Below are 15,522 nucleotides of genomic sequence, written 5' to 3'. Positions count from 1 at the left end.
TTTGTTCTTGAGTTCTTTGTTCTTGAGTTCTTTGTTCTTGGGTTCTTTGTTCTTGAGTTCTTTGTTCTTGAGTTCTTTGTTCTTGAGTTCTTTGTTCTTGGGTTCTTTGTTCTTGGGTTCTTTGTTAATAATTCTAATTTGGTCCCAACAAAACCAGATAATAAATAGTGAATCTTTGAGTCCTTCTTCACTGAACGCTTCCTCTCTCTGAGCGAGGTTCTTGTTTGCCCAGGAGGTGAAATGCACCCTGGGAAACCAGGTGATCGGCCTTGTGAGCATCGCTGCTGCCAGGCGACAACACCTGCGCTCACCTGGGGGCGTATTTGCCAGGAGAACCTCCCCCTCCCCCCCATGTGGGATCAGTCGTCCCGCTGTTGGACGTATTGATTTCATGTTCGCACCTTTGGACCCTCAAACAGAGACGCGGCGCCGCGTCGCACTGAAGAGCTGCTGCATCGCTGACATGGTCTCTGGAGGAGCAGAGGAGGCGCCGTGAGGCCATGGCGCTCGGCCGCGGCTCCAAGAAGTCGATGTCACGTGACCGGGGGGCCTCGCCCGCCCCTCCGACCGACGGGGTCAGTAACCACGTTTCTCTAACGGCTCTCGAGTGTCCTTCCCTGTGAGCGCGTCCCCGTCCTCTCCACGAGTCCTCCTCCACGCCGCGGAGCGTGAACTTTAGTACGTTAAAGAGTTCCTCAGGTTGCATTGTGGGTAATGTAGGCGCGTCTGAGGTTTTTATATATATAAAAACATTAATATATTGTGAGAGATATTAATCGTTTATATGCAATTATGCTCCTTTTAGTCATTTAGCAACATCAAGGAGAAGTTCCGGGTTTGTGTTTCCAACCCAAGAGGTCAAGTGTGGTCCGTCCTGCAGGTGGAAGCTGGTGACCAAGCTGTGGTTCCGCCCACCAGCAGGGCGCGCTCCTGCAAGTGTGTCGTGGCCTTCCTCGCCGTCGCCATCATACTGGCTGCTGCCGCTGCAGCCACGCCGGCCTGGTACTTCCTGGGTACTGAGTTCTTCTGTCCTCCACTTGAATTCTACTGACATGATGATCACTGAAGATCCTCCACGCGGTATTCATCACCCTGTAGCTCGTTAGCCGTTAGCTCATGCGCGCTGTGCTGACCTCCGTCACAGAGTACCGGGTGTGGGTGGTGGAGCCTCGGCTCCAGCGGCAGTACACGGCCTACCTGTCCATCCTCAACAAGAACTTCTCTGCTGACCTGTCCTCCCACGGCAGCCCGGCCTTCAGGAGGGAGGCCAAGGGGGTGCAGCTCATGGTGAGCAGGGACCTGGACCCCCCCCATGACATGTGACCTTTGTCTTCAGTGGGAATGGTCGCACTCGGCTTTCATTCCAATAATCAGACGTTTGTTTGTCACGATGACCTTCAGCGAGACTCTTTTTGGGGGAACAGGAAGTGAGAAGAGCCGAGTCTCTTCTGGGTTTTGAGTGCTGCTTCCTCCTCTGTGCTGCAGGTGGAGAAGATGATGACGGGCTCCGCTCTTTCTCGATACTTTGACCACACAACTGTGTTCGCATTCGGGTAAATGGATCCAACTTTGTCATAAAGTTTAACAATAATATACAAGACCACGAGAAATAATACACTGAATTATTATTATTGTAATTATAGTATCTATTTATGTATTCATCTATGTATCTATTTATACATATAGAATGTATATAATATATATATATATATAATATAATGTATTATAATCCATAGCCGACTTTGTCCTGAAACCATATCTATAATAGTCAAACCCCAACTCACTTGTTCCCCGTAAGTACTTTATTTTGAAATACAGACTTTTCGCTGGAAATGCGCCACGAGAATTAGGAGTTGTGCCGTTATCGATCCATATTCCAGCTTGAGGTTTCACAATAAATGGGTATTTAAAGGGCAGAAAGCGGCGCTCCGCTGACCTCTAGTGGTGTGACTCCTCCCACTGCTGCTGTGATGTCACACTCGCTCCCGCCCCTGCAGGCCGGGGAGCCTCGTGGCTCACTTCTGGCTGGTGATGTCGGTGCCCAGCAGCCGCGTCGGGGGGGTCACGCTGGCGGAGGTGACCCGGAGCCTGGAGGAGGGCCTGAGGCGCTGTGGGGGGCCGGGGGAGGAGGCGGTGGTCTGCGGCGGGTACCGCGTCCTCCTCCCGTCGCTGTCCGTGGGAGGTGAGACATGTTCACTTGACGCTTTCCTCCCCCGCAGCATAAAACACCTCCAACGCGCCACGTCGCCCGCCGACAGAACCCCGAGGCCGGTTCCTGCGCGTTGACCTTTGTCTTCTTCTGTTCTGCTCCCCACAGAAACCGACTCCAGGGTCATAGAGCTCATGAAAGCCTCATTCGGTATCACGCTTTCCTTCCTCTATCGTTGCTCGTTCGCGCTGATTGAACTGTGATTAGCTACAGATCAGACTGAGCGTCAACTCCCGGGACGCTCAGTGGTCAAACCAAGAGGTCGTTTTTAAAAACGCCGGGACGTTGGCTTTAGCCCCGCCTCCTATCGTCAATGCTAATTCCACATGAATAGCGAATACATAAATAAATACCGTAAATCCAAACCACCGCCTGCTCTAACCCTCCTGTCTGCTGCACCTTCTGCGTGGTTTCTCCTCCGAAGACTGCTACCGCTACCAGAAGGTGGCGCCCGGCCCGGGCTCCGCCCTGCGCGGCCCCGACACGCAGCGCTCCTCCTGCATGTGGCACCTCCAGGCCGCCCCGGGGGCCCAGCTGGAGCTGCACATGGAGTGGCTGCTGCCGGAGTGCCGGGACCGGCTGGTGGTGTACGACTCCCTCACCCCCTCGGACTCCCGCCTCGTCACCTCGTGAGTTCTCCTCTCTCCGCCTCTTTACTCGCCGCACTCTTAAATCTACGGCAGGAGCCGCGTGCCATGGACGCGTCATGGGTTAATTAACTGAGGAGTGCAGTCGTTGGATAAAGGCTTCAGACTAAAGGCCCCTCAGGGTCTACGGCTGCAGCAGACGCGAGCGGCAGGTCAGCGTGCTGTCTTCAGGCGAGTGGATGACGGTGGTCTGGAAGCAGGGTCTGTACAACTACAAGGACCCCTTTTCTCTGTCTGCACAGGCCTGGGCCCGTCAGGGTGAGACCCCCCCCCCCGTCCGTCCGTCCGTCCGTCTCAGTGGTCTCGGTGGACTGAGACACTTTTCTTTCCGTCTCTTCCTCAGACTGCGGCGGCACCGTACAGCTGAAGGCGGTGTCGGGGGTCCAGGGGACCCTGAGGACGCCCTTCTTCCCCAGCTACTACCCCCCCGACACCAACTGCACCTGGAGCTTCACAGTAAGGCCCCCGGTGCCGCTTCTTCTACTCATCGATCTCTGCAGTTTGTGTCCCTGTTGTCCTCATTCACTTCCTTGTTGTCGCTCTGCATTTGATTTGTTGTTATTTAGTGTCCCCTTGCGGTTCTATAGCAGGACAGGTGTAGTCTTTTTGCGTCTCTTTGCTGTCTCTTGGTGTCTCACCAGAGACACCCTTGACCCGGGACCTCTGACTCTCCGCGGGGCCTGTACCCGCTGTCCCACCCGTGTTTGATATATGTGTTACTTCCTGGTGTTAACCAAGTGTTTTTGGTGTGAGCTCAGACGCCCGCTGACGGGACGGGTCTGTCTCTGGAATTCGAGGGCTACGAGCTGAGCAGAGCCGGCTACGACCGGGCCTGCACCCAGGGCCAGTGGACCATCCAGAGCCGCCGGTAGTCACTCTCCTTCTGTGTCTCTCTGTGACCGTTTTGTGTCTCTTCAGCCTCTCAAGTCTAATCAGCGTTTTTGGTTCCCCCTTCGCCTCCAGCGCGTTGACCCGCAGACACCGTGACTCATAACGTGTTAGAATGTGTTAGAACTGCGCGTGTGTGGTTGTCAGACAGGAAGCGCCTTGTGATGACCTTTTAGTCAGTTTCATAAAAAACACATGATCCTCATATCACGTTACACAGTAAGGATTACGATACTTATATACACTTCTGATACCTTGTCCTTTGACCGGGAGTCACGGGTCTCTTCAGCTTCACGCCGTCTTGTTTGAACCTCTGAAACGTGGCTGCAGTCTGGCCTTGTGATCTCGGTGTCTCCGTCCCCCCCTCAGGATGTGCGGCTCCAGGGGCCTGCAGTCGTACAACGAACGCCTCTCCCTGCTCACCGCGGCGACCACTGTCGTCATGACGTCCGAGGTGTCGCTCACCGGGCCGGGACTTCAGCTGCGCTACAGAGTCTTCAACCTGTCAGATCGTAGGTTGTGGACGTGAGCTCAGCAGCGGCTCCTTCGGGTTTCACTTGTGGTCATTAACATACGTCTGCGTGTGTGTGTGTGTGTGTTACAGCATGTCCGGGTCAGTTTCTGTGCTCGGTGAACGGCTTGTGTGTTCCTGCTTGTGACGGAATCAAGGACTGTCCCAACGGACTGGACGAGAGGAACTGCGGTAGTTATTTCTTTCCCCAGCAGGGGGCGACTCCTCTGCTCCCATAGACGTCTATGAGGAAATGACTCTACTTCTCTGTAGTGACCAGCAGGGGGCGACTCCTCTGCTCCCATAGACGTCTATGAGGAAATGACTCTACTTCTCTGTAGTGACCAGCAGGGGGCGACTCCTCTGCTCCCATAGACGTCTATGAGAACATGACTCTACTTCTCTGTAGTGACCAGCAGGGGGCGACTCCTCTGCTCCCATAGACGTCTATGAGGAAATGACTCTACTTCTCTGTAGTGACCAGCAGGGGGCGACTCCTCTGCTCCCATAGACGTCTATGAGGAAATGACTCTACTTCTCTGTAGTGACCAGCAGGGGGCGACTCCTCTGCTCCCATAGACGTCTATGAGGAAATGACTCTACTTCTCTGTAGTGACCAGCAGGGGGCGACTCCTCTGCTCCCATAGACGTCTATGAGGAAATGACTCTACTTCTCTGTAGTGACCAGCAGGGGGCGACTCCTCTGCTCCCATAGACGTCTATGAGAACATGACTCTACTTCTCTGTAGTGACCAGCAGGGGGCGACTCCTCTGCTCCCATAGACGTCTATGAGGAAATGACTCTACTTCTCTGTAGTGACCAGCAGGGGGCGACTCCTCTGCTCCCATAGACGTCTATGAGGAAATGACTCTACTTCTCTGTAGTGACCAGCAGGGGGCGACTCCTCTGCTCCCATAGACGTCTATGAGGAAATGACTCTACTTCTCTGTAGTGACCAGCAGGGGGCGACTCCTCTGCTCCCATAGACGTCTATGAGGAAATGACTCTACTTCTCTGTAGTGACCAGCAGGGGGCGACTCCTCTGCTCCCATAGACGTCTATGAGGAAATGACTCTACTTCTCTGTAGTGACCAGCAGGGGGCGACTCCTCTGCTCCCGTAGACGTCTATGAGGAAATGACTCTACTTCTCTGTAGTGACCAGCAGGGGGCGACTCCTCTGCTCCCATAGACGTCTATGAGGAAATGACTCTACTTCTCTGTAGTGACCAGCAGGGGGCGACTCCTCTGCTCCCATAGACGTCTATGAGAACATGACTCTACTTCTCTGTAGTGACCAGCAGGGGGCGACTCCTCTGCTCCCATAGACGTCTATGAGGAAATGACTCTACTTCTCTGTAGTAACCAGCAGGGGGCGACTCCTCTGCTCCCATAGACGTCTATGAGGAAATGACTCTACTTCTCTGTAGTGACCAGCAGGGGGCGACTCCTCTGCTCCCATAGACGTCTATGAGGAAATGACTCTACTTCTCTGTAGTGACCAGCAGGGGGCGACTCCTCTGCTCCCATAGACGTCTATGAGGAAATGACTCTACTTCTCTGTAGTGACCAGCAGGGGGCGACTCCTCTGCTCCCATAGACGTCTATGAGAACATGACTCTACTTCTCTGTAGTGACCAGCAGGGGGCGACTCCTCTGCTCCCATAGACGTCTATGAGGAAATGACTCTACTTCTCTGTAGTGACCAGCAGGGGGCGACTCCTCTGCTCCCATAGACGTCTATGAGGAAATGACTCTACTTCTCTGTAGTGACCAGCAGGGGGCGACTCCTCTGCTCCCATAGACGTCTATGAGGAAATGACTCTACTTCTCTGTAGTGACCAGCAGGGGGCGACTCCTCTGCTCCCATAGACGTCTATGAGGAAATGACTCTACTTCTCTGTAGTGACCAGCAGGGGGCGACTCCTCTGCTCCCATAGACGTCTATGAGGAAATGACTCTACTTCTCTGTAGTGACCAGCAGGGGGCGACTCCTCTGCTCCCGTAGACGTCTATGAGGAAATGACTCTACTTCTCTGTAGTGACCAGCAGGGGGCGACTCCTCTGCTCCCATAGACGTCTATGAGGAAATGACTCTACTTCTCTGTAGTGACCAGCAGGGGGCGACTCCTCTGCTCCCATAGACGTCTATGAGGAAATGACTCTACTTCTCTGTAGTGACCAGCAGGGGGCGACTCCTCTGCTCCCATAGACGTCTATGAGGAAATGACTCTACTTCTCTGTAGTGACCAGCAGGGGGCGACTCCTCTGCTCCCATAGACGTCTATGAGGAAATGACTCTACTTCTCTGTAGTGACCAGCAGGGGGCGACTCCTCTGCTCCCATAGACGTCTATGAGGAAATGACTCTACTTCTCTGTAGTGACCAGCAGGGGGCGACTCCTCTGCTCCCATAGACGTCTATGAGAACATGACTCTACTTCTCTGTAGTGACCAGCAGGGGGCGACTCCTCTGCTCCCATAGACGTCTATGAGGAAATGACTCTACTTCTCTGTAGTGACCAGCAGGGGGCGACTCCTCTGCTCCCATAGACGTCTATGAGGAAATGACTCTACTTCTCTGTAGTGACCAGCAGGGGGCGACTCCTCTGCTCCCATAGACGTCTATGAGGAAATGACTCTACTTCTCTGTAGTGACCAGCAGGGGGCGACTCCTCTGCTCCCATAGACGTCTATGAGGAAATGACTCTACTTCTCTGTAGTGACCAGCAGGGGGCGACTCCTCTGCTCCCATAGACGTCTATGAGGAAATGACTCTACTTCTCTGTAGTGACCAGCAGGGGGCGACTCCTCTGCTCCCGTAGACGTCTATGAGGAAATGACTCTACTTCTCTGTAGTGACCAGCAGGGGGCGACTCCTCTGCTCCCATAGACGTCTATGAGGAAATGACTCTACTTCTCTGTAGTGACCAGCAGGGGGCGACTCCTCTGCTCCCATAGACGTCTATGAGGAAATGACTCTACTTCTCTGTAGTGACCAGCAGGGGGCGACTCCTCTGCTCCCATAGACGTCTATGAGGAAATGACTCTACTTCTCTGTAGTGACCAGCAGGGGGCGACTCCTCTGCTCCCATAGACGTCTATGAGGAAATGACTCTACTTCTCTGTAGTGACCAGCAGGGGGCGACTCCTCTGCTCCCATAGACGTCTATGAGGAAATGACTCTGGATTTATTCCCCCAGTAAACATCTTCAGTCTACAATACCACATAATGTTCTTTAGTAAATTATGGTCCACGTAGAGTCATAAAGCAGGGGGGGCTTTGGGGCGGGGCTACATGCTGATTGGTTGATAACATGGAGAATATCTGCCATATAAAAACACAAATTCTGCTTTAATCAACAAATATTTTGCCAATTTCCCCCCTTGGAAGTCCGTGACGTGAAGCAACTCATTTATTTGTCATTCATTGTGTGTGTTGTTCAGTGTGTGCAGCACAGTACCAGTGTCCAGAGGACAGTCAGTGTGTGGACTACTACAAAGTGTGTGACCAGCTCCCAGACTGCCCCGAGGCAACAGACGAGATGAACTGCACCGACGGTAACACACTCAACCTGTGCACACACACACACACACACACACACTCACACACAACACAAGGAGACGGCCTGGTGAAAATATACTCCTACTTTAATTTACCCATACGTGTGTGTGTGTGTGTGTGTGTGCAGGTGTGCAGTGCACAGATATGACCTACGTGTGCGCCGATGGAACTTGTCTAAAGAAGCCAAACCCGGAGTGCGACTTCGTCTCCGACTGCCCCGACGCCTCGGACGAGAAGCACTGCGGTGAGAAGACCAACACACGGGAAACATGCTACGCTAGTTAGCTAGCAAGCCAAGTTTGGTCCATGTGAAGCGTCTCTCGTAACCACGTCGAATCAATAAAATCACGTATCCAGATCTGTCCGTGCATATTAAACATACTCCTGTGTCTCCAGACTGCGGCCTGAGGCAGTTCTCCAGCCGCATAGTGGGAGGGGCCAATGCCACAGAGGGGGAGTGGCCATGGCAGGCCAGCCTTCAGGTCCGCGGGACACACATCTGCGGGGGCGCCTTGATCTCCAGCCAGTGGGTGGCGTCTGCCGCCCACTGTTTCTACGACGAGCGGTGAGAGCATTTAAACGTTTGTGTTACGTTTGTGTTAAGTTTGTTATGTTTGTGTTATGTTTGTGTTAAGTTTGTTATGTTTGTGTTACATTTGTTACATTTGTTACGTTTGTGACGTTTGTGTTATGTTTGTGTTACGTTTGTATTACATTTATTACGTTTGTGTTATGTTTGTTACATTTGTGTTACGTTTGTGTTACGTTTGTTACGTTGGTGTTACGTTTGTTACGTTTGTGTTACGTTTGTTATGTTTGTGTTACGTTTGTTACGTTTGTGTTACGTTTGTTACGTTTGTGTTACGTTTGTTATGTTTGTGTTACGTTTGTGTTACGTTTGTATTACGTTTGTTACGTTTGTGTTACGTTTGTTACGTTTGTGTTACGTTTGTTACGTTTGTGTTACGTTTGTTATGTTTGTGTTACGTTTGTGTTACGTTTGTTACGTTTGTGTTACGTTCCCTCAGGCTGCTTGTGTCTGTGTGTTGGATCCATAATGTTCCGCGTGTGGAGATTAACACACGCAGCGTGTCGTTGATCTTCTGAACGTGACCTCCTTCCTCCCACAGCCTCCACTCGCCCTCGCTGTGGACCGTCTACCTGGGCAAGCTGCTGCTCGCCCCCAGCAGCCCCACGGAGGAGGTGACCCGGGTCCGGCGGATCCACCTCCACCCGTATTACGACGACGAGTCCCACGACTACGACCTGGCCCTGCTGCAGCTGGACCGGCCCGCCTCCGCCCTGCTGGCCGGACACGCCCGGCCCGCCTGCCTGCCTCCGCCCGCCCACCAGATGGAGCCGGGCCTGCTCTGCTGGGTCACCGGCTGGGGGGCCCTGCGCGAGGGGGGTGAGGAGGGAGGGGTCGGGGTGTAGGTGGTTGACATAGATTCACCACTTCTCCACCTTAATCACAGGTTGTAGCTCGTTCCATTTGACCGCAAACGAGGTAAAGAAGAGTTCTCTGGACCTTCTGCGGTCAAGCCGTTATCGTTACTGTGACAGTGAAGAAGTGAGAGTTTCTATCTGATTTAACCTCTGACCTCTTGAACAACACATCCTCTAACTGAGACCCTCCTTGTTCTCCTCTCGAATCAATTCGGGACATTCGGGGAGTTTGTGTCTCATATCTGCTTGTTCTCGTCCAGCAGTAGATCTTTCAGCCTGGAGGCCACGTTCCTTTATTAGTCACATGACTCGTGTTCTTCAGTGACGGCCCTTCTCTGGGTATTTACCTCTTCGTCAGGAGACGATGACTCGTCTCGCTGGACTTATGTAGGAAAATAAGTAACTTTTCATGAGATCTCACACGTTTAATATGATTTTTCAAAATTTTTCAAAAGACTTCAGACTGCGTAATAAAAGTCATGTAATGAGTTAAATGAGAAGTTAGTAATCAATTTAACTTTAAAGGACTTTGAATGCTGCAAAACGTTTTTTCTCAGGACTACAGGAACGTTTATTCCTTGATAACCGCGCTGTAAGTGACCCATGGGTTCTTCATGAAGCCTTTTAAATGAAACTATGCAGGTCTTTGACTTTTATTTGGTGCTTTTGACTACAAGATGAGCAATAAACCTGTTTCCATTGGCTCGGTTATCGTGCAGAATAATCCGGTATTGAGGCAACTTGCAGAGATGGAAGCGTCCCCGCTGGCTCATAACGGGCCACGTAAAACAAACAAAATGTAAATGACAAACAAACGCGTCTGATGGCGTCCGTAGAGGAACGATTCCTCTGATGGCTTTCTGTGACATCATTCTTGGTTCCTGTTCACCTTCAGCTCTTGTTTTGCCTTGTAGCAGCATGAGGGTGTGGAAGTGAATCCCGCCGGCGTCTTCAGGGCATGAACGGAAAAGGAAGAACGAGTTGTGAAACTTGCTTTGACCTTTGACCCTCTGCTCTCCAGGGAGTGCCAGCAACGTGCTTCAGAAGGTGGACGTCCGCCTGGTCAGCGAGGAAGCCTGCGTTCGCACCTACGGCCACCTGGTCACTCCCAGAATGCTTTGCGCTGGCTACCGCACTGGAGACAAGGATGCGTGTCAGGTACAGAGACGCATCTGAAAACAACACTGTTTACGTAATGATCCGTTTTCATCTAATTATAACGGTTTAATGAGCCCGGTTGGTTGAACATGTTACCAGAGCCAGACGCACGTTTCATGTGAGCCTCACGTCGGTGAAAAAAGTCCAATTCGTTAACGCGGAATGAGTGTTACGGTGTGGCCAACAAAACTACAACGTAAGGTAACCTAACGTGCGTGAAGACACAAAGCGACACGTAGCGTAACAATGTAGCGTAACAATGTAGCGTAACAACGTAGCGTAAACATGAAGTGGCATCGTCAACATATAGTAACAACGTAGCGTAACAACATATAGTAACAACGTAGCGTAACAACGTAGCGTAACGACATGAAGTGGCAACGTCAACATATAGTAACAACGTAGCGTAACAACATATAGTAACAACGTAGCGTAACAACGTAGCGTAACAATGTAGCGTAACAACATATAGTAACAATGTAGCGTAACAACGTAGCGTAACAACGTAGCGTAACAACGTAGCGTAACAACGTAGCGTAAAAACGTAGCGTAAAAACGTAGCGTAACACCATATAGTAACAACATATAGTAACAGCGTAGGTTGTAACCTAACGTCCGTGAAGACACAAAGCGACACGTAGCGTAACAATGTAGCGTAACAATGTAGCGTAACAATGTAGCGTAACAACGTAGCGTAAACATGAAGTGGCATCGTCAACATATAGTAACAACGTAGCGTAACAACATATAGTAACAACGTAGCGTAACAACGTAGCGTAACGACATGAAGTGGCAACGGGGGTCGCATGGTGGCGTGGGGGTTGTCGTGGCGTAGCGGTTAGAGAAGGTGGTTTGTGTGTTTTTTTAGAGGAAAGTGAGAGAAGAAGAGTTTCGGTTTTTATGTGCCGGCTAGGAGGGGAAAGTCCGAGGGTCGGAAAAAACTATTAACATAGAACAAACACGCGCATCTCGGTGAGGGAGGTGAGGAGCACGGAGTCATGGAGACTGGAGACGTGAGGTCTTCCTGATCAGTCATCAGTCATCCAAACATCGCATCCCTCATGAAGCTCAAGTTGCAAACCTTCAGTTCTTCAGTTATTCTGGGTCGTCGTGGCGCAGGGGTTAGAGAAGGTGTGCTGGGAAGCACAAGGTTGGTGGTACGATTCCAGGCTGCCCCATGTTCCATGTCGAAGTGTCCCTGAGCAAGACACCTAACCCCTAATTGCTCCCCGGGCAAAAATGTGAAAAAGCCATGGGTTTAAAGTGTAATGTAAGTCGCTTTGGATAAAAGCGTCCGCTAAATGACCTGTAATGTAATGTAATGTAATGCAACGTCAACATATAGTAACAACGTAGCGTAACAACATATAGTAACAACGTAGCGTAACAACGTAGCGTAAAAACGTAGCGTAACAACATATAGTAACAACATATAGTAACAGCGTAGGTTGTAACCTAACGTCCGTGAAGACACAAAGCGACACGTAGCGTAACAATGTAGCGTAACAACGTAGCGTAACGACATGAAGTGGCATCGTCAACATATAGTAACAACGTAGCGCAACAACGTAGCGCAACAAAGTAGCGCAACAACATGAAGTGGCATCGTCAACATATAGTAACAACGTATCGTAACAATGTATCGTAACAACGTATCGTAACAACGTAGCGTACCAACGTAGCGTAACAACGTAGCATAACAACATATAGTAACAACGTAGCGCAACAACGTAGTGCAACAACGTAGCGCAACAACGTAGCGCAACAACGTAGCGTAACAACGTATCGTAACAACGTAGCGTAACAACGTAGCGTAACAACGTAGCGTAACAACGTAGCGTAACAACGTAGCGTAACAACATATAGTAACAACGTAGCGTAACAACGTAGCGTAAAAACGTAGCGTAACAACATATAGTAACAACATATAGTAACAGCGTAGGTTGTAACCTAACGTCCGTGAAGACACAAAGCGACACGTAGCGTAACAATGTAGCGTAACAACGTAGCGTAACGACATGAAGTGGCATCGTCAACATATAGTAACAACGTAGCGCAACAACGTAGCGCAACAAAGTAGCGCAACAACATGAAGTGGCATCGTCAACATATAGTAACAACGTATCGTAACAATGTATCGTAACAACGTATCGTAACAACGTAGCGTACCAACGTAGCGTAACAACGTAGCATAACAACATATAGTAACAACGTAGCGCAACAACGTAGTGCAACAACGTAGCGCAACAACGTAGCGCAACAACGTAGCGTAACAACGTATCGTAACAACGTAGCGTAACAACGTAGCGTAACAACGTAGCGTAACAACATATAGGAACAACGTAGCGTAACAACGTAGCGTAACAACGTAGCGTAACAACGTAGCGTAACAACGTAGCGTAACAACAAATAGTAACAACCTAGCGTAACAACCTAGCGTAACAACGTACATTGTCAAGTCACAATGTTATGTAACAACGTGTAGGATGGTTACTTAACAAACAGAGCAACAATGTATCAAACAACGTTATGTAACAACACAGCGTGACATCATAAAGTAACAAGAACGCAAGCTAACGGAACAACAGAATGTAACATTACCAGGTAACTTTCATTGCTCATAACCTTCTAACGAGCCACATCCTACGTCTCTCGCTCTGAACATCTAGTGGATCTGTGGTCTTCAAAGGAGTGAAATATCTGCGTGTTTTTCAACACGGTGACCACAGAGAACCAATCAGCGCCTTTGTTGTGGTGGTTCAGTCCAGCTTCTCAACAAGAGGCAGTAGGTCGTGGTCCTACTCGTGCCCGGGAGACACTGAAATGTCCTTCTGACAGGGAGACTCCGGCGGCCCCCTGGTGTGCCAGGAGCCGTCGGGCCGCTGGTTCCTCGCCGGCGTGGTGAGCTGGGGCAAAGGCTGCGGGCGCCCGGACCAGTACGGCGTCTACACCCGCGTCATCAGGCTCACCGACTGGATCAAAGAGGTCATCAGCAGCCCCTGAGACACTTTGTCTTCACATGAATGTCCTCACAGGCTCGGGTAGAGAAGCAGGATTTTAAGAGTTTAGCTGAACAGGAGGCGGAAAAAGGTTTTATTCCAATCATAAAAGTAATGGATGTTATACTAGAATCTACTATATTGTATCATTCAGAACTTATATTAACAGCAAAAAGAAACATATTATTTTTAAATTAAATTAGGTTAGAAAGAAGAGGACTCCTTATAAGTGTTAATGAATTGATTATTAAACACTAATAATGAATGTTTGATTTAACTGTAAATAATCATGGATACTCTACAGATGGAAATAAAAATAGATTGTATTACAGCATTGTTTTCCATAATAAAGCATATTTCTGTTTTGTCATCAAGTGTCCATTAAACTGTTTGTTTTCATGTCTGGTTGGAGGCAAATATAAAAATACAGCAAAAAGAACGCTGGATGCTAAACGGCAACGTCAATCAGAAACCAGGAATCCGGAACATTTATTTGCAAAATGTGAATACCAGACATTTGACATGGCGGTTGGTGCATAACATTGGACAGTAAGACAATGAGACAATGGACAACAACACAAATAACATGTTCAATTTACACATTTACAAGTATAAAATAGAAGCTGCTGATGTTTAGCAGAGGTTAGCGCGTTAGCTCCCTTTCAGTGTAACTGGTATTTTATTAGATGCTAATCAATGAGGCTTAACGGGGCCACAGAAGCCATCCATCACAGCTGCTGCATTTACAGCTTCCACGTTGTCGGTGGAGCATGTTCCTTTAGGAACCAGGAATCAGGAACCGCCATCTTTTTAGCTGCTTCAGAGACCTGGAAGTGAACAAGTCCTGCAGGGACGGCAGATTGCAGCCGATCAGCCTCTCTGCAGAGCGGAGGACACGCTGCAGCCTGCCCTTGTTCTTGGCTGTGGCTGCAGCGTACCAGACGGTACGGTGGAGGAGCAGAGGACGGACTCCATGATGGCCGTGTAGAAGTGGACCATCATCGTCTTTGGCAGGTTGAGTTTCTTCAGCTGCCTCAGGAAGAACAACCTCTGCTGAGCCTTCTTGGTGATGGAGCTGATGTTCAGCTCCCTCTTGAGGTCCTGGGTGATGATTGAGAAAAAATAAAAAAATTAAAAATTGTACTTTAAGTTTACTTAGATTACACTTTAAATCCACGGCTTTTTACATTTTGCCCGGGGGGGTCAGGTGTCTTGCTTGGCTTGAAACATGGGGCAGCCGGGACTTGAACCACCAACCTTGCAGTTCCCAGCGCACCCCCTCTACCCCCTGTGCCATGACAACCCATGTGGTTCTATCTGATGGTGGTTCTATCTGACGGTGGTCCTATGTGACGGTGGTTCTATGTGATGGTGGTTCTATCTGACGGTGGTTCTATGTGATGGTGGTTCTATGTGATGGTGGTTCTATCTGACGGTGGTTCTATCTGACGGTGGTTCTATGTGATGGTGGTTCTATGTGATGGTGGTTCTATCTGATGGTGGTTCTATGTGACGGTGGTTCTATGTGATGGTGTTTCTATCTGACGGTGGTTCTATCTGATGGTGGTTCTATGTGATGGTGGTTCTATGTGATAGTGGTTCTATCTGATGGTGGTTCTATGTGATGGTGGTTCTATCTGATGGTGGTTCTATGTGACGGTGGTTCTATCTGACGGTGGTTCTATGTGACGGTGTTTCTATCTGACGGTGGTTCTATCTGACGGTGGTTCTATGTGATGGTGGTTCTATCTGATGGTGGTTCTATGTGACGGTGTTTCTATCTGACGGTGTTTCTATCTGACGGTGGTTCTATCTGACGGTGGTTCTATGTGACGGTGGTTTTATGTGATGGTGGTTCTATCTGACGGTGGTTCTATCTGACGGTGGTTCTATGTGACGGTGGTTTTATGTGATGGTGGTTCTATCTGACGGTGGTTCTATCTGACGGTGGTTCTATGTGATGGTGGTTGTCCCTGCAGTGGTCCTGTCGTACACCTGCTTACTACTCTCATCATTTGAATCATCGCATGTGTACAGACTGTAAAGCCCTCTGAGGATAATTTGTTATAAATAATTAGATAATTAGTGATTTTGGGCAAAA

The 15,522-nt window shown here is 49.7% G+C and overlaps 1 protein-coding gene across 2 annotated transcripts; it reads left to right on the top strand.

Annotated features, from left to right (window-relative positions):
- The first annotated feature begins 57 nt into the window (after positions 1-57).
- Positions 58-13,791, top strand: tmprss6 (transmembrane serine protease 6). 2 transcript variants are annotated; one of them, XM_078079885.1, is made up of 18 exons: positions 58-575; positions 881-1,013; positions 1,145-1,287; positions 1,486-1,553; positions 1,998-2,182; positions 2,318-2,359; positions 2,634-2,838; positions 2,978-3,114; positions 3,200-3,312; positions 3,615-3,724; positions 4,114-4,256; positions 4,349-4,447; positions 7,701-7,814; positions 7,946-8,062; positions 8,215-8,383; positions 8,949-9,226; positions 10,286-10,422; positions 13,261-13,791. In XM_078079885.1, exons 1-18 carry the CDS (start codon positions 501-503, stop codon positions 13,423-13,425), a joined length of 2,433 nt encoding a protein of 810 aa, XP_077936011.1. In that variant the 5' UTR covers positions 58-500; the 3' UTR covers positions 13,426-13,791. The 2 variants fall into 2 exon arrangements, with proteins under 2 accessions (XP_077936011.1, XP_077936012.1); XM_078079886.1 differs by having other exon boundaries at positions 461-678.
- The last annotated feature ends 1,731 nt before the right edge of the window (positions 13,792-15,522 follow it).

The sequence above is a fragment of the Gasterosteus aculeatus genome, chromosome 9 (assembly GCF_964276395.1).
Source record: "Gasterosteus aculeatus chromosome 9, fGasAcu3.hap1.1, whole genome shotgun sequence".
Classification (NCBI taxonomy): domain Eukaryota; kingdom Metazoa; phylum Chordata; class Actinopteri; order Perciformes; family Gasterosteidae; genus Gasterosteus; species Gasterosteus aculeatus.
The sequence above is the reverse complement of the archived record's forward strand: the minus strand, read 5'-3'. Positions and strand labels throughout refer to the sequence as shown.

Excerpts from the sequence above, each read along its gene's own strand:
- tmprss6 (XM_078079885.1), top strand. The coding sequence starts at position 501 with ATGGCGCTCGGCCGCGGCTCCAAGAAGTCGATGTCACGTGACCGGGGG. Across the intron at positions 576-880 it reads CCGCCCCTCCGACCGACGGG|GTGGAAGCTGGTGACCAAGC; the intron begins GTCAGTAACCAC and ends TCCGTCCTGCAG. Across the intron at positions 1,014-1,144 it reads GCCGGCCTGGTACTTCCTGG|AGTACCGGGTGTGGGTGGTG; the intron begins GTACTGAGTTCT and ends CCTCCGTCACAG.